The sequence below is a fragment of the Cervus elaphus genome, chromosome 33 (assembly GCF_910594005.1).
Source record: "Cervus elaphus chromosome 33, mCerEla1.1, whole genome shotgun sequence".
NCBI lineage: Eukaryota > Metazoa > Chordata > Mammalia > Artiodactyla > Cervidae > Cervus > Cervus elaphus.
Window position 1 is genome coordinate 11,452,759 of NC_057847.1, and position 26,740 is coordinate 11,479,498.

At 36.6% G+C, this 26,740-nt stretch overlaps 1 protein-coding gene across 2 annotated transcripts in view; it reads left to right on the forward strand.

Annotated features, from left to right (window-relative positions):
* Positions 1-20,030: 20,030 nt before the first annotated feature.
* The window catches only part of COL5A2 (collagen type V alpha 2 chain), a 153,742-nt gene continuing 147,032 nt past the window's right edge, over positions 20,031-26,740 (forward strand). Inside the window, exon 1 of one of the 2 annotated variants that reach the window (XM_043894287.1) lies at positions 20,031-20,467. In XM_043894287.1, coding sequence (XP_043750222.1) covers positions 20,371-20,467 — 97 coding nt within the window. In that variant the 5' untranslated portion in view covers positions 20,031-20,370. The remainder of the gene's footprint in view (positions 20,468-26,740) is intronic. The other variant, XM_043894286.1, reaches the window with a different exon arrangement.

Below are 26,740 nucleotides of genomic sequence, written 5' to 3' on the forward strand. Positions count from 1 at the left end.
CTTCTTATAGTGTATTTCTATTACATAGGTTTCTGCCTTCTATTTTTGCTGTTGAGAAATTAACTGTTTCTTATCTGTTGTTTCCTTCATGATAATTTGTCTTTCTCTTTCTCTTGCTGCCCTTACAATATTATGTCTTTGGTGTGCTGCAGTTTCAATACAATGCACATATTTGTGCAACTTTTTATTTATCCTATTTAGGTATTTAAAATTTTTATCTTTGAGGATCAGAGTAATTTTGAAAAAATTATTAGCCATTATCATTTTGAATATTGCTTCTTTTCCATTCTCTTGACTTTCTCCTTCTGGGATTTTAATTAGATGTATATTAGAACTTCTAATTTTAAGTTATATATTTCTTAATGTCCCTTTTATAGTTTTATTTTATTTTTTATATTGCATTCTAGATATTTTCATAAATTCTGTTTTCTAATTTTTAGTTTTCTCTTTAGTTGTGTCTAATATCTTGGCTTTTGAATTAATTGGGCATTTTGTATGATTTCATTTTACCTCCATTATGGAATTTTTATGAATGTATGCTTTTAATATATTGTTAGTGATTGTTCCAGAGTTTATAATATACATTTTGAAATCAAGGTTAACCTTCACATGTAGTATTAAACTTTATAACAGTACATTTCCAATTTTTCTTTGTCATCTTTTATACTATTTTATCTTAGAGTTTACTTTTTCATATGCTATAATTGTTACTATAGTTGCTTTAGACATTCAGTTATATTTTAGGCAAAAAATAATAACATATATCTCTTATATTTACCATAATTTTAACTATTTCCAGAATTCTTCATTTCTTTGTGTAGATTCAAGTTTCTGTCATATTCCTTTTGCCTAAAGAATTTTGTTTAACATTTCTTATATGCAGGGCTTCAAGTAACAAATTATCTCAGGTATTGTTTGTCTAAACTGTACTTCTTTTCTGTTTTAAAAGATATTTTTTTCTGGATAAATAATTTTTGGTTGACATTGTTTTTTCTTTCACTACTTCAAAAGCAATATTCCATTGTACTCATCTCACCAGCTAGCAAAGTGATGCTCAAAAATCCTTCAAGCCAGGCTTCAGTAGTATGTGAACTGTGAACTTCCAGATATTCAAGCTGGATTTAGAAAAGGTAGAGGAACCTGAGATAAATTGACAACATCCATTGGATCATTGAAAAAGTAAGCGAGTACCAGAAACATATCTACTTCTGTTTTATTGACTATGCCAAAGCCTTTGACTATGTGGATCACCACAAACTGTGAAATTCTGAAAGAGATGGGAATACCACACCACCTTACCTGCCTACTGAGAAATCTGTATGAGGTGAAGATGCGACAGTTAGAACTGGACATGGAACAACAGTATATTGTCACCCTGTATATTGTCACCCTGCTTATTCAACTTAGATGCAGAGTACATCATGAGAAATGCTGGACTGGATGAAGCACAAGCTGGAATCAAGATTACTGGGAGAAATATCAATAACCTCATATATTCAGATGACACCACACCTATGGCAGAAAATGAAGAACTAAAGAGCCTCTTGATGAAAGTGAAAGAGGGAGTGAAAAAGTTGGCTTAAAACTCAACATTCAGAAAACTGAGATCATGGCATCTGGTCCCATCACTTCATGGCAAATAGTTGGGGAGACAGTGGAAACAGTGAGAGCCTATTTTGGGGGGCTCCAAAATCACTGCAGATGGTGATTGCAGCATTAAATTCAAAGATGCTTACTCCTTGGAAGAAAAGTTATGACCAACCTAGACAACATATTAAAAAGAAGAGACATTACTTTGCCAACAAATGTCCATCTAGTCAAAGCTATGTTTTTTCCAGTAGTCATGGATGGATGTGAGAGTTGGACTATAAAGAAAGTTGAGTGCTGTAGAATTGATGCTTTTGAACTGTGGTGTTGGAGAAGACTCTTGAGAGTCCCTTGGACTGCAATGGGATCCAACCAGTCCATCCTAAAGGAAATCAGTCTTGAGTATTTACTGGAAGGACTGATGTTGAAGCTGAAACTCCAATACTTTGGCCACCCGATGTGAAGAACTGACTCATTGGAAAAGATCCTGATACTCGGAAAGATTGAAGGCAGGAGGAGAAGGGGACAACAGAGGCTGTGATGGTTGGATGGCATCACCTACTCAATGGACACGAGTTTGAGTAAACTCTGGGAGTTTGCAATGGACAGGGAAGCCTGGTGTGCTGCAGTCCATGGGGTGGCAGAGTCGGGTACAACTGAGCGACTGAATTGAATTGAACTGAATGAACTTTTTCTTTCTACCTCTATATTCAGATTTTTTTTATTTATCATGGAAACTCAATAAGTCCACTAATATATGATCTTGTGTTGATTGTTCAGTAACAACTTTTGTTATGATATATATATATATATTCTTGTTCAAGATATGTATATATGAGATATATATATTCTATGTTCAGGATGTTCTTTTTGTTAAAAAAGCTTTTTCTCTCATGTTTTGTATACATTTTCTGTTCTCTTTTTTAAAATCAGAAGCACCAATTATATATATTTTGAATCTCTGATTTCCTTAGTTTTACAATGCCTATCATTGTCTTTATGTACTTTAGTAACTGTATTATCTTCCACTTATTTTTGTGTTAGTGCCTTTAACCTGTTCACTATCTTTTTGGTTTCCAGTAATATATATTCCATTGCTTTTGCTTTCACTATGGCTTTTGTTTATATTTATCTTCCAGTCCCTTTTTGAGCACTTATAAACTCAGTTTTCATCTTCTATAGACATGTAAAATTTGAACTCCTAATTTATTATGAGTATAATTTGTTAATAGAAACATCATGCACTAATTTTACTGAGCCTGAAGAATTCTTTGTTTGAACCATGGCTCTGTTTTTTTCAGGTACCTTCCTATTCTCCCTCTTCTACCTTTTGCTTGCTTTCCTTTTCTCTTTTTATTTTTCCCTTTCTCTTTTTAGTTTCTGTGCTGGCATTAACAGGGCTAGGAATTTGCTGAAAGATAAAGTGGAGAAGGAGATCAGTCCTGGGTGTTCATTGAAAGGACTGATGATGAAGTTGAAACTCCGATACTTTGGCCACCTGAAGCAAAGAGTTGACTCACTGGAAAGACCCTGATGCTGGGAGGGATTGGGGGCAGGAGGAGAAGGGGACGACAGAGGATGAGACGGCTGGATGGCATCACCGACTTGATGGACATGAGTTTGAGTAAACTCTGTGAGTTGGTGATAGACATGGAGTGCTGGCGTGCTGTGATTCATGGGGTCGCAGATTTGGACATGACTGAGCAACTGAACTGAACTGAAAGTGGAGAAAGAAAAAGTAACAAAGAAACAAGCTGGAAGGGCCTGTGATTTTTTTCTGGATTTCTTTTCTTGAGCACCCCTTCAGGGTACATCTTTACTTAGTTTTCAGCATCCATGAGATTGGTACGCTGACAGTGATGTTTACAGAGAAGATCTCCTTCCTGTTCACCCATCCTTTCCCCACAGACTTTGTGGGCTTTGACCTGGTAAATGTTATAGATCATTTGATTAAGAGCTCGGCTACCACCTTGTGTAAATGTTATATATAAATACAATAATTGAAAAAGGTAGAAATTATATGGCTAAATAATTATCTTATGTTGATATTGTCTTGTAGCTGAGGGAATGGACTCTTGTCTTGCAGCTGAAGGTACTAGACCTTGAAACTCAGTTCTAACCACTGTCTTTGCCTGATTCTACTTAACCATTCTAGTATTTGGTTTTCTTAACTTTGAACCTACCTCATACATGATGTTTGTATTAAATGATATTAATTCCCAAACAGCACTGAGTAGAATGCTTGGCACTAAGTATTCAATAGATTTTATTATTATTATTGCTGTTAGTAATTTGTATTTATTATATCATTTTGCTTTCAACTACTCATTCTGTCTGACTTATAAATTTGTGAAATCCTTACCTACAAGTTGCTAAAGTAAAAACTTCCCCTAATCTCATCTGGATCACTTTTTCTCAGTCTTCATTTTTCTTTTTCTTACCAGTAGTCTTTGTATCTAACGCTTGGAGGAATTCTATTTTTGATAGATTGTGTATACCAGGATCCTGGCAAGAAACAGATGAGATCCTCTGGGATGCAATAGAGGATGATGAATGAAAACATTTACAACGATGTGAGAAGGAAAGTATGTTCAACAACAAATGGTAAAACACCCAAAACCTGTGTTTATCATGCTTGGGCCTGGATAAATAAAAGAGGAGAACAGTTTTTGGAACCTGGAGAAATGTTGCTTTAGGAAAAAGCTACCCTGCAGGAATGCAGCCATTCTCTAACCACAGCCTGGCAGGCGGGGGCCAGGAGAATAAATACTCTGACCTCATTCTCTTCCTGCTTTCCAATCCCCTACTGTGCTTCCCAATGCCCAGACCATAACAGGCCCAGCCAGAGAATGAGGTTGTTGATGGAACTGTAAATGTGAGCCTCTTGGGACAAAGAGATGTATAGAGAATGAATCTGATGGGGCAAAAGGAGAAAACCAAGTACATCTGTTGCTTTCTTTGGAAATTTATTATATCAGAATAAATATTCTAACTATAGAAAAGTCTGTAGAACCATATCTGTACATAGTTTAGACTTTAAATTGAATAGTCTTTTTCACCTGACTTTTTAGAGTTCTGGCTATAATTTTTAAGTTAGCCACTCTACAGCTTTGTGTTTTGAAATAAAAGCAAACAAATATAACATTGCGGGTTGTTCTGTATTTTAAAGAGATGAGAAAAAACTTGACTAAATGCTGCCTTAATAAATATTACTCTGTAGATGGTTATGGCGTTATCTCCTGTTTCATCTCCCTTGCTAACATTTACCAGCTAGTTTTACATTTAAGTTTTTAATGTCCACCAATATGTGAATTTTAAAAGTTTTTACTAAGTAAGAGTGGAATTAACAAAATACTCATGTTACTTTTTCATCATGAGCCTGCTCAACAATTTGTATTTATAAGAACCCAACTCAAAAATGTTACAGAAAGAACTGGTCTTGATTCTGTTGAGTCATAGTCTATTGAAAAGATAGACTATCATGTAAAAACATAGTTTTAGAAAAGGAAGAATATTAATGTAGCTGAATGAGAGAATACATCAATGAAGTAGTTGATGAATAAATTAGATGAATAAATTAGAATTACTCTGAAAATAAAAATCAATAACTCTCTCTTTCCAACTTGGAATCTAAAAAATCGACTATTGCTGAAAAAATTAGTTTATATATCAGGTTGATAGATTGGTGGCTTAACACTGACTATCATTTCTTCTGCTTATTTGTTAATATCACTTTTGTCTATCCCTCAAGAGGATGACTTACATATGTTCTACACAGTAGGTAAAGGGTTGATTTTCAGACCTTTAATTTGTTTTCCATCTACTATTATAAAAGCAACTTCTGGATGATTAATTAAGTTTTTAGACATATCATTAATAGAAGTATCTGATAAATGGCTTTAGTCAGCATGTGTTTCCCACTTGTCAACAAACCAACAAATAAAACTTCATACCTCCATCCATTTTTCTAGCAAATATTCTACCCAGCTTATCCTTTCTCCCTGGATTTTTCCAAAAGAGTGGTATCTTCCACCGTGTTTCCCTTTTGCTATCCACATTTCATCCACTTAAAGATGAGCTTCGTACTGTTTCATTTCCATAAGATCTTTTGCTCGTAGTCAAAGAATCACAGAGCGGTGGTAAAAGAGGGGCTTCACACACGGCACTAGTGGTAAAGACCCTACCTGCCAATACAGGAAGCATAAGAGACATGTGTTCGATTCCTGGATCAGGAAGATCCCCTGAAGAAGGGCATGGCAACCTGCTCCAGTAGTTTTGCTTGGAAAATTCCATGGACAAAGGAGCCTGGCAGGCTACAGTCCATGGGATTGCAAAGAGTCAGACACAACTGAAGTGACTTAGCACGCACCATGCAAGGTGGTAAAAGATCTCACTTTACTCCCAACAGCGCTGCCAAAGATGAGTAATTGCCAGAATAGATTCTGTGCTTGTAAGTGTATTCCTTACCTTTATGTCTATATATTTTTATCTTTATTGTATAAAGATAATATTTATGTATTCAATCTCCATGTAGAAAATTGATGTTAAAGAAGAATATACACTTCTTCCAGGTAGGAGTGATATACTCCTAGATCTAAATATGTATTTTATTAAAGGTTAAATTTGCAGAATGAAAAATAACATGGGCTTATGAGAAACTTCTGTTACATAAAAGAACAGTAATATGAAGCCTCTGGCCATACGGATTTTCTCTGTTTCTTAACTATCAAGCAGATCCTATCTTAATGCATTTGTATGAGTTTTTGCTGGAGTTTTCCACCTTTGAAAATTTTCATGGCTAGCTACTTTTTGTCATTTGGCTCTCAGTTTAAACATCGCTAGTAAACTAAATAAACCTAAATAAACATTCTTTTTAAACCAATTCAACAGCTTTAACATATCTTTTCTTAACCACAATAAAGCATATGCTTGTCTCCAGTGGCTTTATCTATCACACAGAAACAGAATCTTTCCAGGAACTCTTTCTACCTTTCTTTATTTATAATATTGTAAGTTGGGGAATAGCTTAATATCTGATAATGGGGGAATGACTAAATGAATTATAGATTAGATGTGTGATAGAATATTATTACATAGTCACTAAAAGGGCTGTTCATAGACACTAGGAAACTAGTAGTATATCAAGAGATTGCATGTAACATGCATTCTCAAATGAAAAAAATTTGAAACAAATAGTGTGTTAAAAATTATTATATCAGGGTTTATTAAATGAAATCATTTTCTTTGTACTTTCTATATTTTCCATTTTCTAGGGATGGGGAAGTGTATGCTATGTTTACTCTTGTAAACATGAAAATTGCATGCTATTTTAAAAATGTAGAAGAGAATTGGACATGTTTGGATCATGGTGTAGAGCAGTGTTTCCTGAACTTTTAGTTTGGTTTCAGGAGGCTTTTTCACTTGTATAATTATCAAGGACTCTAAATAACATTTAGTAGTTTATAACTATTGATATTTACAGTTTTAGAAGTTAAATCTCAGCAATTTTTAAAAAGTTATTAATTCATTGAAAACAATATACCTATTTTATGTTAATACCAAAGATGTATTATTATAAAATAACCATATTTAACAAAACAAGAACTTAATTAGATGAGTGGCATGATTTAAAATTTTTGCAAATCTCGTAAGTGTCTGGCTTAGCAGAATACAGCAGATTCTCATATTTGTATCTGATTTCCATGTGTTGCCATGTTTTGTTATGGTTAAAGTATATTAAAAAACATGGATTCATAGAGATATGTGATTGGAAAAAGGAAAGCTTCACAGACTTCCTCTTACACCCCAACTCCCTGAACGTAGAAAGTCTTGGGAGCACCCAAGTATGTAGATCTTCCTCTGAGGTGGAGGAAGAATGGGAAGTCAGATCTGGGTTTGAGTCCTAGATAAGTGATTTATTTATTAGTTGTGTAATTCTGACATTTCATTTAATGCCACTGAACTAAATGTTACTTGTGAAATGAGCTTTGCATTCCACTGTGTTTGAGAAAAGTCATTGTTGTTGTGAAATTCCTTTGCATTGTCAAACAAAGCCTTGAGGTGCAACACAAGTCAGTTTCCTGTTTTCTCGGTTTAATCAGATAGTAGTAGTATTTTCCTATTTTCTCGGTTTAATCAGATAGTAGTAGTTCTGTTTGTAGCTTTCATAGTCATAAGTGGCAAAGGAATAATATTTTAATTCTGGGCATTACTTCTATGCAAAAGGAAATATCTTTTCTTTTTTTTCAGAAGGCTGTTGGACAGCCCCCCTCCTTATTCTCTCCCATCCTGTCTCTCCAAAATCTTGCTCTCCTCTTAGCTCATTCTGTGAGATCAGTACCCAGTTGGAAGTTCTTTTTGAGTTTAGGCAGTCTAAAGGGAACCCTGCCAAACCAAGGAACATCACTTTGTTCACTTGTCTCGTCCTTTTACCCATTGAAAATATGCATTTAATGGCTAAAAATAGCTTTAGGATTCACTGTCCGTTCCTAAGCAAAGAAAGCGATAGGATTTTTCTTAAATGGTCTGTTTATATTTAATCATTCCTTAAGTGTGTTAATAATGAGAATGATAGCTTATATTTTATTAATTTTCAGAGTTTATGATGCTCATTCATGAATAATCTCTGTGACAATACTTGGAAATATGAAGGGACTTCTACTATTTCATTGTGTAAATAAGAAATTGGGCTCTGAGAATGTAGAGGGGGTCCTTCTCCAGTCAAGAGGTTAATCAGAGATTGTCCCAGGACCAGGGCTTGTGTTTCCCAAGGCCCAGTACTGCTGGTGATAATAGTCTGTGCCTCAATTCTTTCAGAGATATCACACTTCAAGTTCTTAATGACATAAGATGAATTTTTGTAGTTTTTTTTGTTTTTTGTAACCTAAATTACTTTGATTGTACTAGCTATTCATTCCCTCTCTTTAAGATTTGGAATTTGAAATGGTACTTATCTTTCCAAATATTTTAAAGGGATAGTAACACTCACAGACAGATAAGATAGGGACCTTCAGATGTGTATTTTCTACTTCTCCTTGCTGTGTTGACTCAAGCTGCTGAAAAATCACTTTGGAGTGAGCTTAGATGAGATGAGGTTGCTATGTGAAAAACAATTCAAGTTTATGTATAGTTACTGATTCATGCACATTTTTTCTTGAAGTATGTCTTCTTTTGGAAGCTAAGATATGGGTGTGGTTCTGCAAGAAACAAAACCATGCAAAGTATTAGAAATGTTTTTTCATTTTTGCTACAAGACTAAAGATGTGGGGATATTATCAATGTCTTTCTGTGCTTCTCGAATGACAGGGAGTTCTGCAGAATCCATAACAGTGAAGTGAAGTGAAGTCGCTCAGTCGTGTCCGACTCTTTGTGACCCCATGGACTGTAGCCTACCAGGCTCCTCTGTTCATGGAATTTTCCAGACAAGAGTACTGGAGTGGGTTGCCATTTCCTTCTCCAGGGGATCTTCCTGACCCAGGGATTGAACCTGGGTCTCCCGCATTGCAGGCAGACGCTTTACCATCTGAGCCACCAGGGAAGCCCATTAGTTTAGTGAAATCATATTAAAATCATTGTACCCTGAAATATAAGAATTACCATAGAAATTAACTTGAAATACTAACTAGCCCTTTAAAAGATAAAGGTATTGTTAAGGTTGGGGTTTATTGCAGTTGGCTTTTAAATATGTTTTGGCTCCTCTCCCTATTTCTTTTACTGTAAATACCTTACACTTTTAAAATATCAAGTTTTCAGAGAAAGAGAAATATTGTATGACATTTCTTATATATGGATTCTAAAGAGTAATGATACAAATGGACTTATTTGCAAAACAGAAACAGACTCAGTCTTAGACAATGAACTTACAAACGCCAAGGGTAGGATGGGTGGAAGAGGTAGTTTGGGAGTTTGGGATTGACTTGTACACACTGCTATATTTAAAATGGATAATCATCAAGGACTTACTGTATAGCAGAGGGAAATCTGCTGATTGTTATGTGACAGCCTGGATTGGGCAGGTAGTTTGGGGGAGAATGGATACGTGTATATATATGGCTTAGTCCGTTTGCTGTCCTCCTAAAATTATCACAGCATTGTTAATCGGCTATCCACCAATATAAAATAAAAGGTTTACAAAGTAAAATATTAAGTTTTACTAATAAGATTTTAAGTATAAGTTAATGTGCTTTACTTTAATGCTTCATACTTTTAAAAACACCGAGTTTTTAGTCCCTCCTTTGTAGTGTTAAGTGGCTTCTGATTTAAATCTGCTAGATTACTATCAGATTCTCTAAGTCACTTGAGTGTTCTCTGTATCTTCCCTAACCTCCCTTCAGTCAATCTTTGTTGAAGCATTACTCATTCTTTGATGCTCTGCTTAAATTCCATCATATCCATGGGCTCTTTTCCAGATTGCTTGCTATTCTAAGTCCATTTACCCTCCTCTATTCTTCCATTGCTCTGTGTACTTTTACAATATAGAACTCATGCCAATGTTAGGTGGATTATATCAATAGATATCAGTGCTTATGTCTATTACCACCAAGTCAGGTAAGCCCATGGAAGACCAAGACTAGGTGCTAAATATATTTGCATCCTCAACATAATTTCCTGACAAATGTACCTTATATTGAATTGCATATATCTTCTGAAGCCAGAACCTCCTCTTCCTTAAGTAAGTAAAATGGACATATTAGGATGGGCAAGGTATACTGCTCATGCTTCCGCAGTACAGTGACTTATTAACTCCCCCTGTTACTGATGGTTTCCATGTCACAGATAACTGAAGTAATTTTTAGAGTTTTTAACAGATTCATAAAAATTGAGCAGGATCCAGAATAAATTTAGTTAAGTAAGTGCACTGTGGCTTTTGGAAACAACTGATGGACCTTAGAGATTCACTACAAGATGTGAGTTAATAAATGATCTTTTCTTACAAATAAATGTGTATAAAATTAGTGCTAACTAGTTTAATAGGAAGGGAAATGGCCAAATGTTCTAAGCGTTCCATGATTGTTTTAGCTATATATTTATGGAGAAGGGATTTCAAATGTCCCAGGAACAATTTTCTGGATTCCTCTCATTCTAAAATCATGGAAGTGGAGATGATACTGAAAGAGAAGACAAGGCACATTTATAAAATTTCACTCATTCGACAGTATCTTGTGATTGCAATTATTCCAGAGAGAACAAAAGTAAGTCTTTGTAAAACAGAAAATGAGATCCATGTGTTCCTTCTAATCTCATGAGACGATATCACTCACATACTTAAAAAATTAAAATAAAACATTATTCAACTGGTGAGTGAAACCTACATTAGTATTTTCTATATATTAGGAATAATGACCCATTTCTTGGCAGTAAGTGATCACAGGAGGCTATGATTTTCTTATCCTTGGGTGTTCAGGACTCAAATTTATGTGGCTGTAATAACTCAAGAATATATTAAAAGTCAAGCTTATAAATTGTTCTCTTGCTAACTCTTTGTATATGTGCGTAGATACCTACATATTTTAATTAAATAGTAATTAAGGCAATATGTGATAAATATATAGAATGCTCCTGATTTCTAAGGCATATTATCAGTGAGCCACGGGGTCCTTGTGGTGTTTTGAAGACTGAAAAACTTGGATACAGAGTAACTAATTTTAATAATTAATTAAGACTTTAATCCTGAGGTCAGAGCCTGTCTTAATTTATACTTGTATGTGTATTCCAAAGTGAACTCATTAATTACTTGGAGATATTCAAACAAAAATTATAATCTAAATATGTCATAAGTTTTTAATCAATATATTTCAGCTTTTTCATGATTATTAAAGTACTTGCATATGACAAATAGTTGTGATAGTAGAGACTGTGAGCAGAAGTCTGGCCATTTCCCCTTTGATATATACACATTGGAAAGAGGGAGTTAGGGATGAATTTTTTATTGCTTGTAGGTTGTCTAAAAAAGTGCTTTAAAAATTGGCATCAAATACTTCTGACATATTGACAACTGATGTAATTTTTGGTGTAGTTATTTTTCATATTCAAACTCTGGACACAAATGTAAAACATCGAGCAAAATTATAGCATAAATCACACTTGAAATGGCAGGCTATATAAAATGCTATACTTTCTTAAGTAGCCAATTTTACAAAAATTTCTTTTATGACCTCTCAAAGCATAGAATTCCATAGCTCTGTAAAACAAAAATGAAGTTATAAAAGGGTCTGAAAGGTAGTTTGCCCCAAGCAAGGAAAATGTAGAATATTAAACAAAATACTGAAGGAGGTATGAAGTGTGATAAAATGTATCACTTTGATTTCTTTGCCTTCTGCTGCCCTCTCCATTCCAAGGACCAATTTCCCAGACTTCTGATCTCCACATAATTGTCAACTGAACAGTATAAGAACTCAAAAGTCTTATGGGCTGAAAGAGCCCTTATTTTGTTGAGAAACAACTTGGGACTCTCAGGCCTTTAATTTTTTTAAAACAGTATATGGAGCATGGCAAGCTCATTTGGTACAAGTGGCCTTTGGTGTCACCGAGTGTCTGGACAATTTCCCCTTTGTAGCTTGTACATGCTCCTGCCGTCTAACAAGTTTCCCTTAGGGGAGTCCTGACTCATGGACTCTCTTTTTAGCTACAGAGAATTGTCTATTCCAATTCAAACAATCGTCCACATTTTAGGATTCATTAGGCTTAAGAAATAATGGATTAATGGTTAAGAATGAGGGTAAAATTTTAAAATGTGAACACAGTTCTTTAAAAATAAAGAATGAACTACTGATAAATGCAGCAACATGAATGAATCAGGACCGGATACAAAAGTGTGCACATGTCTGATTCCACTTACATAATGTTCTGGAAAAGCAAAGCTATGAGAATGGAAGTGCCAGGAGTAGGGTTGGGGGAAGGTTGAATTCACAAGTGGAGGCACTCTTGGGGGTGAAGAAAATGTCCTCTATTTGGTGATGGTAGTTATACAACTGTGTAACTTTGCCATACTCAAAGACCTCGACATCTAAAATGGTGAATTTTACTCTGTCTAAAATATACCTTAATAAACATAACATAGTTACCTTTTTTTTTTTTTTTGGTGGTAAGAACAATCAAGACCTACTCTCTTATCCAGCCTGCAGATTTTTTTGATGCTATCTTCCTACTTAGTAAAATGAAATTATATTATAGTTCAATTATCATGAAGTACACAGCATAGACTGCTAGGATTTAGAAACCATTTTATAACTATTGTTTGCATCGTCTAAAAAGCCACTTAATCTCAATGAATCTCAGTGTAAAATGGGAATGATTATCCTGCTCATATTATTACACTGGGTTATTGTCAAAGAGTATGTACTCAAAGAGTATGTAAACAGTTAGGTGCTATATGAGCTAACATTATTTGTTAGATCATTTTATGGTTTTCATTTACAGGACTCTCCATAATTTCTAAATTGATTATCTTAAGAGATAAGACAATATTTTAAAATTTAAAATTGCAAACTTCTCAAAATATGACTTATTCTAAAATATAAAGATCCAGATTAAAATGAAAGTTCATATTTTAAGAAGTTAAAAAAGAAAATATTCCTTATTAAGCCTACTTGTAAAAAATTACATTTTTAATACAAATATTCAGATAGAGCTAACCTGTATTTATAAAGTTTGAATGTAGATAGCATTTATAATTAAATTGATTCATGCATTTGTTTACTTGAAAAGCTATTATGCTAAAGACATTTTGAAAGATTCCCTAAGTGTTGTCATTTGTTCTAAAAACATCAGTGATGGAGCTTAAGCTAAAGAAATAAGTATCATATAATTTCTTTGCACCACATCTCCTTAAGAGAAAAGAGTGTGAAATGAGAGTTCCAACCAGGACCTAGCTTTTTCCTGACTAGTATGTCATTTCTTGACTAGTTTAGTATGACTTGGCACGTTATTTAGCTTCTCTGAGCCTCAATATCCTTCCTTCATTTGTAAAACAGAGAAAATAATAGGACTAATTCCACAGTATTGATATGATGATTAAGTTGATGAGTCTGTCCAAAGTACTTACACAGTACTTGACACATAATAAATACTTAATATGGGCTTCCCGGTGGCTCAGACAGTAAAGAATCTGACTCTGAGGTAGGAGACCGGGGTTCGATCCCTGGGTTGTGAAGATCCGCCGGAGGATGAAATGGCAACCCACTCCAGTTTTCCTGTTTGGGAAATCCCAAGGACAGAGGAGCCTGATGGGCTACAGTCCACAGGGTCGCAAAGAGTTAGATTTCCCTGGTGGCTCAGTAGGTAAGAATCCACCAGCAAAGCAGGAGACTGCCTGCAGTGTAGGAGACACGGGTTTGATCCCTGGGTCAGGAAAATCCCCTGGAGAAGGAAATGGCAACCCACTCCAGTATTCTTATTTGGGAAATCCCACCGACAGAGGAGCCTCGTGGACTATAGCCCATGGGGTTGCAAAAGAGTCGGACAAGACTTAGAGACTAAACAACAACAACAAATATAAATAACTAGACAATGTCCATAATCTTAAGGAGCTTTCAGTCTGACAGGGAAGTCAGACATGTAAATATTGTGTGAGGTTAAGGAGGCCCATGGGCTTCCTTGTGGCTCAGATGGTAAAGAATCTGCCTGCAATGAGGGAGACCTGGGTTCAGTTCCTGGGTTGGGAAGATCCCCTGGTGGAGAGCATGGCAGCCCACTCCAGTATTCTTGCCTGGAGAATCCCATGGACAGAGGCGCCTGGCGGGCAGTCCATGGGGTGGCAAAGAGTCAGACACGATGGAGCGACTAAGCTCAGCACAGCACAGGAAAGAACAGGGAGAACACGCTGGTCAGCTCTACGAAGGACAAGGCTGCTTTGTCGGGGGACCAATGCTTGAGCTTTGCTGGCTCTATTATCCACTTAGTTGGCAGACGTTTCCTCTTCAAATTCGTACTCCAACTTCTCATAACTCATCAGGGATTTTATTTCTCAAATATATTCTGGATTTTTCTGCTTCTTTCTATCTCCATCATCTCTCATTTGGACTAAAAGCACGTCCTGACTTCCATTCTTGCTTTGCTATAATACGTTTCTCACAAGCCATTCAGACTTTTTTTTTTTTAATCAGTAAATTAGAGGACGTCATTCCTTTGTTTAAACCCCTTCATTGGATTCTCATTGCATATAGAAAAAAATCTAAACTCTTACACACGACCTACTCTACTGACAGACCTTGTCTCCAACCTTGCATCACATCAGGCTAGTCATAATAGTTTTCTTTTGTTCTTTCACACTCAAAGCTTATTCCCATCTTTGGAAAGAGGAATAATAGCCTCCCAAAAACCTCCATGTCCTAGTGTCTAGAACATGTGAATATGTTATTTTACATGTCAAAAAGGATTTTGTGATATATGATTAAGGATATTGAGATGGGGAAATTGTTCTGGATTGTTCAGGTAGAACCAATGCAGTCATACGTATTATTACAAGCAGAGAACCTTTCCTGGCAATGGTCAGAGAAAGAGATGTAACCACAAAAGTAGTGTCAGAGAGGTTCTACGTTGCTGGCTTTGAAGATGACAAGAGGCCATGAGAACGCAGGCGATCTCTGGAAGTTTGAAAAGGTAAAGAAATGGGTTCATCCCTAGGTCCTCTGAAAAGGGGCACAGTCTTGTTGACATCTTGATTTTAGCTTAATGAGACCCAGGCTTCTGACCTATAGAACAGTAAGATGATACATTTGTGTTATTTTGAGCCACTAGGTTTGTGCTAATTTTTATGGCAGCCATAGAAAATTAATACATCATTCCAGGCCACTCGCACTTGCTGTTCCCTCTGCTTGGAATGCCATTTTCCTCACAGTTCTCCAGGAATAGAACCTTTTCCAATTTTAGGTCTCAGATTCATTGTTACCTTCTAAAGCATTTTACTCTTATGACCTTATCTGCAGCATCCTTTCCACTACTGACTCCTAAGCAACCCTAAACAACACACTGTTTATTTCCTTCATGACATATCACTGTCTGGAATCACCTTCTTTGCTCACTTATTTTTTGCTGTTTTAAGCTTTGTAGCATCAGAGACCCTGTCTGTGTTGTTCATACCTCTACTGCAGACCTTGTTTGTGTTGTTCACACTGTATCCTTTGGCAAATAATATACAATCAACCAATATTTGTTGAATGAGAAAACAAATTAAAACTGGGAGGTGGTTATTTAAGGCAAAAGTCAGAGCCTGAATAAATTTGGAGGTGTGAAACTGCTTATGTTCCTGGGAAAATCTGTTTCCAATGGCTGAAGCCAAAAGAGGAAAGCAGAGGGATATGGAGGCCAAGAGCTAGGCATTTCCCTTCTCCTCTTTTATTATTATTTCTGTTATTATTTTAAATAGCATGTTGCTACTTCATGTAGTTATCTAGAAATTAGCAAGTATAAAATACAGACTCATAGATATAGAGAATGAACTAGTGTTTACCTGTGGGGAGAGGGAGGAAGGGGCTACACAGGAGCAGGGAATTAAGAAATACAAACTCTGTATAAAATAAGCTGCAAGGATATATTGTACAGCACGGGGAATACAGCCAATATTTTATAATAACTTTAAATGGAGTATTATGTATAAAAATATTGAATCCCTCTGTTGTACACCTGAAACTAATATAACATTATCAATAAACTACATTAAAAAAAATTCAAATGCATAACAAAGCTAACAAGACTCAGTGAACAATTGTGTGTGGGATGAGGGAGAAGGAAGAGTGTCCTCTGTGTCTTATCTTGGGACGAGGATAACTGTGGTAGTGTTAACCGGTATAAAGAACAATGGGAAATGATGATTTGTCTCATTCTGGACTCTGAGCTATATGGACTTGTCCAGAGGGAGATGTTCAGTGCAAGTACTTAGGGTCTGAAACTTGACTGGAAGTTATTAAAATGTAAATGGACACAAAGTCAAGGGATCTAATAATTAACAGATAAAGACGATGGGCAAGGAGAGAAAAAAAGCTGATAATACAGCACTAGAAAGCACTAGAAACTTTCTGAGAGGGATTGGCAAAGGAAATTGGACCCCAAAAGCAGAGGAGTAGGAGTCGTATCTGGGGCCAGGAAGCCATGGGAGGGGGGGAAGTTCCAGAAAGAAGGAGGGAGTAGTCTGAATATCAGACACTACATGAGGAAGGAGGAAAATCCTTTGGATTGATCAACACAGGGTTATTGGTGTCTTTTGCAGAGCTGGTAATGATATCCTGATGCACAGGTGAAATATAACCAGGAGAGGACAGAGAGGAAAAAAGATGATAGAAAATGTGGAGTTAAAGGAAACTTTTGGTTTTTTGGTTCTCTTTTGAAGAAATTGAGGAACACACTTAGTGATGTCTTGAAGGACATGTAAAGAGAAGGCATAGAGAGAGCAGAGGGAGGGATTAAGCCTGCAGGGTGCTGAGACACCTTCTAAGGTTGGAAGTGTTGGTGGCAAGTAGATCAAGTGGCTGAGCTTCCCTGGTAGCTCAGCTGGTAAAGAATCCACCTGCAATACAGGAGACCCCAGTTTGATTCCTGGATTGGGAAGATCCCCTGGAGAAAGGATAGGCTACCCACTCCAATATTCTTGGGCTTCTCTGGTAGCTTAGATGGTAAGAATCTGCCCGCAAAGCGGGAGACCTGGGTTCGATCCCTGGCTTGGGAAGATCCCCTGAAGGAGGGCATGGAAACCCACGTCAGTATTCTTGCCTGGAGAATCCCTATGGACAGAGGAAGCCGGCGGGCTACAGTCCATGGGGCCGTGAAGAGTCGGACATGCCTGAGCAGCTAAGCACAGATCAGGTGGCCCAGTGATAAAGAACCCGCCTGCCTGGCAGGTGACGTAGATCTGACCCCTGAGTCAGGAGGATCGCCTGGGGAAGGGAATGGCAGCCCACTTGAGTATTCTTGCCTTGGAAATCCCATGGATAAAGGAGTCTTGCAGGCTACAGTCCATGGGGTTGCAAAAGAGATGGACTTGGACATAGTGACCACATAGCAGCAGCAGATCTAACATCTAGGCAGTGGTGAGAACACTGATTTTTAGAGTCATAGAATCCTGAATCTACCACTTATTAGCTTAGCAAACTTGAAACTTCTTTGAAGCATAATCCCCTTATACATGACTTGAGAAAAATGATAAATACCTTTCAGTGTTACTGTGAAAATTTGGACTAGTAAAAATTCACCCACTAGGCACATATTATTATAATACACACAATTCATTGGAACTGTGACAGATATCTGAGCTCTCCACTCAAGCACTGAAGGCTAGAATCAGTTCTTTGGGGACCGAGAGATGGCCAAGTCTCCATGAACTCAGGCACATCTATTAAACAGACACACCTGGTCAACACCTGTATATGTTTCACTTTTTTCCAGATTTTAATGTAGAACCTAAAGCCAACCGTAGAAGAAAAGCCCAGGTCACAAACTTACCAAGATAAGAGAGAATGCTAATTTATCTCAGTTCTGAAAATATTTGCTTGGTCCCTATCACAACATGTGCCTTTGGTGTGATGGGGAGAGGTGACTGAGGCTGGAGGAAACTAGGAGAGGTCGCTTTGGAGTTTTAATCACTTTTATAAAGACTGTGCTTACATTTAAATGGAAAATAGCTGTATTTTATGCTGATCATATCTGTTTTACTAACAGATACTGAGATGCAAACACTGAGTCTTCATGGACAGTGATTCTGCCGCAAGTCCTGTTACCATCTCTGTGCTCTCAGCACCTAAAATACTTTATGAGAACTGCAGATTCTCCGTACATGTCCTTAGTCTCTGTGGCTCAGTAAAGATCCCACACAAGATGCCTGAAAATTGGGCCAGCCCTTTGGTATTGTGGTATTGGTGTCTCAAGATGGTTTCAAAGTAGAATAGATGTGGCAAGCACGTGGAGCAGTTAATTTTTTTTTTTTCCTCTGCATTTTCCACTTATTCTTTTTGAATATTTGGCAAGGTGTTTTTCAAGTCCTGGCCTCTCTCAAATATTCTAGCTAGACTTAGCAGAAGGGTGACTTTTTGATCCTTACTCAATGCACTCATTTCAGTGGAAGCAGGGCACTGTGTTAAGTGTGGTGTTGCCAGAAGTGATTGAAATGGGACAGGTCGAAGTGACAAGTTAGACTGTGGGGTAGAGCTGCATTCCATATATTCCTCTGGAATACTTCTCCAGAGATTACAGCTCCAAAGTGAAAATGCAAAGGTTCTTGGATTTCTTCTACCAAAAAAAGCAAGGATAATGCATTAATTGCCTATTCTTACCCTATAATCTCTCCTTTCTCTGAATTTCTGCTGGGTCTAATGTATCCCTAATGTATATGCTCTGGCTTATGCTTCTTGCTTCATGTAAATCTTTTTTCTTAGTGTCTATATGTGTTCCTTGGAGACAGTGGGCATGCCTTTCACTTATTTTGTGTCATCCTCTCCCTCCAGTGCTGAGCACAATGCAGGGTTCCTGGTCATTGCTGAGTAATTTTAAACCATTGACTCACCTGTGCTATGTAGAACAGCCATTCTCATTCTGGGTCGACTCCAGGTAGCAAATCTACTAGATTATGTGGAACTCTCTGAGGTCATTAAGATCTTGGCAAGCATTGAGTGTGGCACAAAAACTCATGAACAATGCTCTTGAATGACACGTGCAACTGGAACTACCAAATTCCCTGCAAAGCTAGTTAAGGGGTAAAAACACCACTGTAACTACTTTTAGGTATGTCTTTGCAGCGTGAAACTTAGTTAATAATGTATTACTCATTTTAATGTCACTAAACTCTGTCCTCTGATCAGAGCAAAGCTCTGTTCTCAAATGAGAAAACTGGAGTGCACAGAGATAAAGGGCTTAGTGTTTACAAAATGGGTGAGTGGCAGAGCTGATGTCTGAAGCAAGGCTTTCTGCATCCAAATACCGTGTTCTTCCCATCCCTCTACACTGACAAAGTGGACTGCTTTTCTGCATAATAAAACTCTCTGGGACAAGAAAGAGATGCAGATGTATTTCCCTAAATAAGAGAGATGGAGAGATAAGGAGATGATCTTAATCCCAAGTATGATGCATTTGTCTAAAATGATTTCCTCACCTGGACATTTACCGGTCCTGTTCCAGAAACTGGGAAAAGAAACAGAATGTAGCATGGGGCCAAGAATAAGTCCTCCTTAGTAAAAAGGAAAGGGTTAAAATTTGACCCTTTGAAAGTTTAAGGTGGACAGTTTAAGGTTTAATTATCTAGATACCAAAAACTAGGCTGAAAAGCTGTATTTCCTTCCTGATGTCTTTTCAGCTTATAGGGAAAAAGTGAAGGGGTGTGTGTCTGGGGGAAGGGTTAGGGAGGGAAGAATAAGACTCTTTCCTTCTAATAGGCTTTCTTTAAAAAAAAAAAAAAAAGAAAAGGAAAGAGAAACAAACGTTTGCTTCTGTGAGTAAGCCACATTTATGTTTAAAACATAAATGAAATAGGGACAGTTCAAGGCACAGGGGCTTGTGTTCTGATTCGGTTGTTTACCATCAATCAGACCGTTGCTTCGCAGACACTGGATGGTTATGAGCCTGAACAAGCTGAAAAGGGGCAGGAAAAGCAGTGGAGGCAACATTCTTCCTATTTAAAGCTGCATCGCTTGAAAAAAGTTTTCGCAGACTGTGCTGGAGCTGGTGCTGAAAAAGGGGGTTTGCAGAGGCTGCCCTGGGGCTGGTGCTGAAAGAAGAGCCCGCAGCTGACTTCATGGTGCTACAATAACCTTAGAATATACTTTTAACTCCCAGGAGGACCCACATGTCTAATATTTAGACATGATGGCAAACTGGGTGGCAGCAAGACCTCTGCTCATTCTTACTGTTTTATTAGGGCAATTCGTCTCAATAAAAGCCCAGGAAGAAGACGAGGATGGTAAGTTTGCCGTTTGCTTTCCTTGTGGTGTTTATTGCACGGGTTGGGAAATGGGTGGAATATTAAGTCTCAGGAAGAGCACGAAGAGGAGGTTCTGGTTTGAAGTTGAGAAGGGGGCTGACAGATTTGCACCTGGGAAACGGCTCGGAAGACAATCGGGGACATTTGTAAATCCGGAGCCCCTACATCTGCCGTTCGAAGAGTACACTGCTGAATTCTTTGGGGGAAAGTCTAGGATAAGTCCTTTTGCCTGAATGTGGAGAGTGGGAAGTTTAAAAGAAAAGGAGAGTGCTTAAAACGGAGGGCTAGAGACACTCTTAGTTAGGGGAGGTCTGTGCTGTGGGCTAGAGTTCTCAGAGCAAGGAAACGTCGCGGCAGAAGCAGAGCAGGGTGGAGCCTTTTTTGTACTGAACTTCAGCTGCTTCATAAAATTCTTTGTTTAGAAAAACCTCTGTAGCCACTCTGATAACTGATTTTTCTTTGTCTTTGGCTCCTTATTCTTTTCTCTTTATAGATTTTTGCGTCTCTCCTAGTTTCATTTGTGATCTTACAATCACTTTTGCTTTCTGTGAGACAAGTCTTTCTTTCTCCATGGCAGAGGTTGATAGAAGCCAGATTTCTTATTTTCCCACCCTACTGACTTGACCATCAGGACAGTGGTGGTTCCCTGTTGGAGGCGGAAGGCAGGAAATCGGCATGTCTTATATAATTTTATTTATCACGGAGTATTTGCATGGGCATTATTCATTAGACACAAGTTTCCTTTCTTCTCTTTTTTAAAGATCTAAGACAAATCTTGCCTGGTTACCAATTTTTTCCCTATGAAATCTGCATATGTTAGGGTTGCTTTCTATGGGAGGGTTAAGCAAAAATGTGTGGCTGCTAGCGAATATAAGAAAATATTTAAATTGGTTTCACATTGTTAAATCCTTACCCTCCAGGCCTGAAGTTTCAAATACAGACATGTACTCTTTCATAATAGGCCATTAAAGATTTTCATAACAATTTAACATCAAACTCAAGCTTTTAAAACTTAGCACACCTATTAAACTTTTCTGTTACTGTCCTTCATATATATTTTTTGGCTATATACACACACATATGTACTACATATGTGTGTGTATATATATTTAAAACCTGTTTCTGTGTATTTTTGCTCTGTAAATGTTCATAAAATTAATCTAGAGACCCCAACGTCTAAAAAACATTTACAGTGAAAATAAGAATCTGCGATGAATACCCAAGAATCTGTCCAGAGTCCCATAGAGGGGGCACTTTCTGAAATCTTGAAACTTTTATGTTATTTTTTATGTTTTAAAAAATGAGACAATTCATAGAAGATTAAACCTCTTGAGTTTCCCTGTAATGTTGTGAAAAGCATGTGTAGTTTGGAAGGGCTGGGGAGATAATAGAATAAGAAGTAGAAGTCGGGAAAGGGGAGGGAAAAATGCACAAAATTACTATAGTGATAGAAATATCTGAATATAAAAGAAGTCGACTCCCCTTCCCCACCAGAAAAACCAACAACTTTCATTCAAAATTTTACACAACTTTCCTTGTTACTATATTTTAAGATAAATTATTTTCATTTATAAGGTATGAAAATAATTGAACATGTGAATAAATTAATGTTTCCTAAAGTATATGGTGTAGGCCATATGTTAAAAGACTTTCTCAAATAGCTGTAATTACATTGTAGGTGTTTCTGAAAAATGAGCAGAGTTCAATCTACCTTAATCTTAATTTATATAAATGTTAGAAATGTGATGCTTGGTGCAAAAAAGCCCCTGATTCCATACCAACTCTCCTCTCCCTAATATATCCAAATAGCATGGAACATGGAGATCCAAACATTTTATAGAAAAAGGGTAAATTGCTTGCATACATATTGTAAAAGAATAAATTGCTCAGTTATATTACTCAAGCTAAGAGAATATGTGTGATAAAACTTCAATAGCAAAAGTAAATAGTTAAGGTCTTAATTAAAGGTGATATAAAAAAGAATTCCATAATCCAGGATATTCAGAATTACATAACTTGAATTTACCATGCATATTTTGGTTTAAGTTATATTGTGTAAATACTTGGCAATACTTTATTTTTCCTGTTCAGGCTTGTCACAAACTTAATAGAAGAATCAGAATTTTGAAACTCCATGTGATTTTAAGTTTGGAGAAGAGTAAGTTAAGGTGAATGTTTTAAACTAAAGAAGTTTCTAAGGCACACATGCAAAACAATATGTTTTTCAAATTTTAGCTCTCAGTCATATAATGTGGTACTGACTTTGTGTACGAATATGACCTCTTTGAAATGTAGAGACTTATTATCATATGCAAGTACATACTTATAAGTTTTTTTTTTTTCAGAACTTCAAGGTATATTTTTCTTCTGTTTACGATTATTTTTACCGGAAATTTAAAATTTATATTTTACATAAATCACATATATAATGTCTTATAGAAATACTTATGAATGATGAGATAAAAGAAAACAAATAAAGCTTTAGGCCTCTTAGGCCAAAATCATTACTACTTCTCACTAAATTTTAAGAACCGAGTTGATTGTTTAAATTCATAAAAGTGAGAAAGTTTGAGAGTTGGACTAAGTTTAGTTGGGACTATTAAGTAAAATTAAGTAAACAAATGAGTTAAGATAACAAAAATTAGCTTTTTATGAGTTTGTGTGTGTGTGGAAGTGTGTTGGTTGTTGGGGGGCTACCTGAAGAGATTTTCCCATTTGTTTTTTGTAGGAGAAAATACTAGTGCATTTATACTAATTTTTATATTCCTGAATAAAGGTCTAATACCTAGGTCTAATACCTAATAAAGGTCTAATATCTAATACTTGAATACATTCTTGTTATTAGAAGTGGACATACTTAATCTTGGGAAATAATCTTTGATATGAACCGTTGATTTCAACAACAGAGAAACAGTGGAGAGAAGGAAAGCTACAGAAGCATACTGTTTTATTTCCAGAGACTATAAATGTCAGTGCTTCTCAGGGGTCAGGTAGGTGACATCAACAAGTGAAGCAAGAGAGTATATATATCAACAGGTGATGGTAGATCTGTGGAGAACTGGAGATGCATGCCCACTTGAAGCCATTCATATCTAATGTTTTCAGAAAGTATTACCTAAGCCAAATACAGTATATTTTGAATGTCAGGTTTGGCTCATGGACCATAAATTTGCAACCCTCTTATTTGTAACCCTATACCAGTATCATGGACCCAAGCTGAGTTCTGATTACTAAGAGATGAGGGGCTCACAGAGGATGAGATGTTTGGATGGCATCACTGGCTTGATGGGCATGAGTCGGAGCAAGCTCTGGGAGCTGGTGATGGACAGGGAGGCCTGGAGTGCTGCAGTTCATGGGGTCACAAAGAGTCGGACACAACTGAGAGATTGAACTGAACTGAGGGGCTCACAGTTCTTTCTATAGCATGTGTGCTTAGTCGCTCAGTTGTGTCCAACTCTTTGTGACCCCATGGGCTGTAGCCTGCTAGGCTCCTCTGTTCATGAGGATTCTCTAGGCAAGAATGCTAGAGTGAGTGGCCATACCTTCCTCACGGGGATCTTCCCAACCCAGGGATCTAATTCAAGTCTCCTGCATTGCAGGCAGATTCTTTACCATCTGAGCCAACAGGGAAGCCCTTTCTATAGCATGGCCTCCTGCATTTTTATTATATTATGTCTGGCACTTATCTCATCATTCAAATACAAATATCAAGAAACAATGCTTAATACTCAGCAATACTTGGATGGGATCATTTTAAAGGCAGTAGAGAATGCAAATATATAGTTTAAGATACTTGTTTACTCATAAATTGTTTTAAACTTTTTACTGTTGAAATAGATACTTTGGATCATACTCATGTAGGATATGCACACTTTTCTTTTACAGTGAATGTTTTAAGCTAGGTCCACCTACATGTAGAAGAATGTAGTAGTTTAAGCAACAGAGTGTTTTTTTCTTATTTTATAAGCTTCTAGTTTAGTAGTGAATGGCTGGTTTACCAACTCTACAGAATCATCAGGGATTCAGTTTTTTCTAGCTCTCTAAGGTACAGTCCTTGATGTTCTAAATTCCTAGACAGCTACTGGAATCCCAACCGTTATATTCACTTTCCTGGCTTCTAGATAGGGAATAGGAGATAAAAGCTGTAATTCTTCTTTAATGGAGATTGTTAAGTCATCATATCATTTCTATTTACTTATAAGTCATGTGGTCACACAAAGCTACAAGGGCTGCTGGGAAATGTAGTCTTAGCTGGGTAACACTGACAATGTACTCTGTTGACTAGAGTTATGAAGGATATAAAAGGGAGAATAGCTATTAGGAGGCAATCCTGGCCACAATGCGCATAATTGTCAACCACTTTCAGTGGAATAGATCTGGTTTCAATGGTGAGTAACCAGATTTACCCTGGTTATTGTTCATTCTTGAGTAGAATACGAAACCAGGAACACCGGATGGCACTTAAACATTAGGCTTTTATTCTTTGCAATTCTTTCTATAGTCTCTTCAAATAAATTTTACTTTTATAAAAATTAGAACGAGGCTTTATTTTGGAGAGTATCTCTCTATATATGTGATTGGTAGATTGATAGGTACAGTAAATGTTTGATATTGACAAATGCAGTGTAGACTTTGATCATGATTCTTTGTGTTAGTTGGTAAGCAATCCACACAGATCAATGCTGAGCTGGTTGCATAAAAAAATCACCTGAAGAGCTTGTTGCCAGTATAGATTCTAGGCTCCTCTTGTTCCCAAATATCCTGATTTGTTGGTTGTGGATGGGATTTGGGAAGCTTTCTAGGTGATGGATTCATGCCGGTGAACCACTGTGTTAAGTCTCTGCCTAGACTCTTGATCTTGATGTGACACCAGTTGGCTTCCTCTTCTAAGGCTACACACTGTGACTTTGCTAATAACTTGCTATTCTAGTCATTCCTCTCACTTACAAGCCTGCTTATTTAAAATTTATAGATAAGACATTGTGAATTCACAATCATTTCTGGAAAAAATACTCAAGACCCAAATCCTCCTTATGGCAAGTTAGATGAATCATTCTAAGGCCACACTATTAAAATGTATTTCCAGGTGACTATCTAGTCTTCTTTTTCTTTCCTTTACTTCCTGCTCTTCACACTTTTATCATATCCCCGCAGGCCAAAGACACATTGTGTTGATCATTGTAGAAGTGCACATAATGCCATATGTTAAGTAAAAACATCAAGAGGAAGTTTTGTTTTGAGAGGAGGAGACTTAGAGATTAAAGTTATGTTAATCTATTTTTTTTCTTTTTTTAATCAAATAGTTTGTTCCTACTTGAAGGAGAATTCATGTGTCATTTCTTAGTCTTATATGGCAATTTATAAAATATTTAACATTGGATCAGTCACTTTTTGACTGATGTTTTGTGTTCTGAGATTACGACACTGAAAAGTTTAGATTTATATATGAGAGATAAAGTAATAGTAGGAAAAAAAGACTAAAGTTATTAATTATTAATTGACCTATTATATACATTTTGGCAAGTTGAACAAGTTTATATAAGACAGTGGAATTGCTAGGAATATATTGACAATTCAGTTTTCCTCTAAATTTCTTTTCATGTAAATTTCATGTGGCATTTTCTAAATTTTATTTAATGCTGAAGAGCTTTTACACACAAAGGGTATCTATTCTTGGCCTTTGTGTGAGAAGTAGTCTATCCAGTGGAAAATTTTTCTTTGAAGTTGTGACTGCATTGGTGGCTTTTGTGTTTTTACTTTATTTTATTGGTATGTTTAAAACTAAACTCTTCAACAGAAATCAGGATGGTTCCATCTCATACTGAGTATTTTTCCTAAGGAACAGTGTATCAGGGACATTACAATAGCACAAGATTTTCCTTACCCAATTGTTGTCTTCTACAGAGAGGTAACATTAACAATGTTAAAAAGTTAGCATCAATAAATTAATGAACGTTGTCTCTATAGCTTTCTGGTATAATTTTCAAACTCAAAAATGTTTGTGTGCTTTAAAAATTTTTTATTTTTTTAGTTTACATCTGGGAAGGAGGAAAGACAGTCTCACAATTGGCTGGTTTTCTTTCCTTTTTCTTTCTGGGTGTCTGCTCAATCAGAATTATAAGTTCAGTTTAAAGATGACATTATTGCTTGCAACATAAGCATCATAGCCTTGTTGTAGTCTACATACTTTAGTAAGTAAAGTAAGCCATGGTCCCACCATCATTGGGAGGACACCTGGATTCTGATCCATCT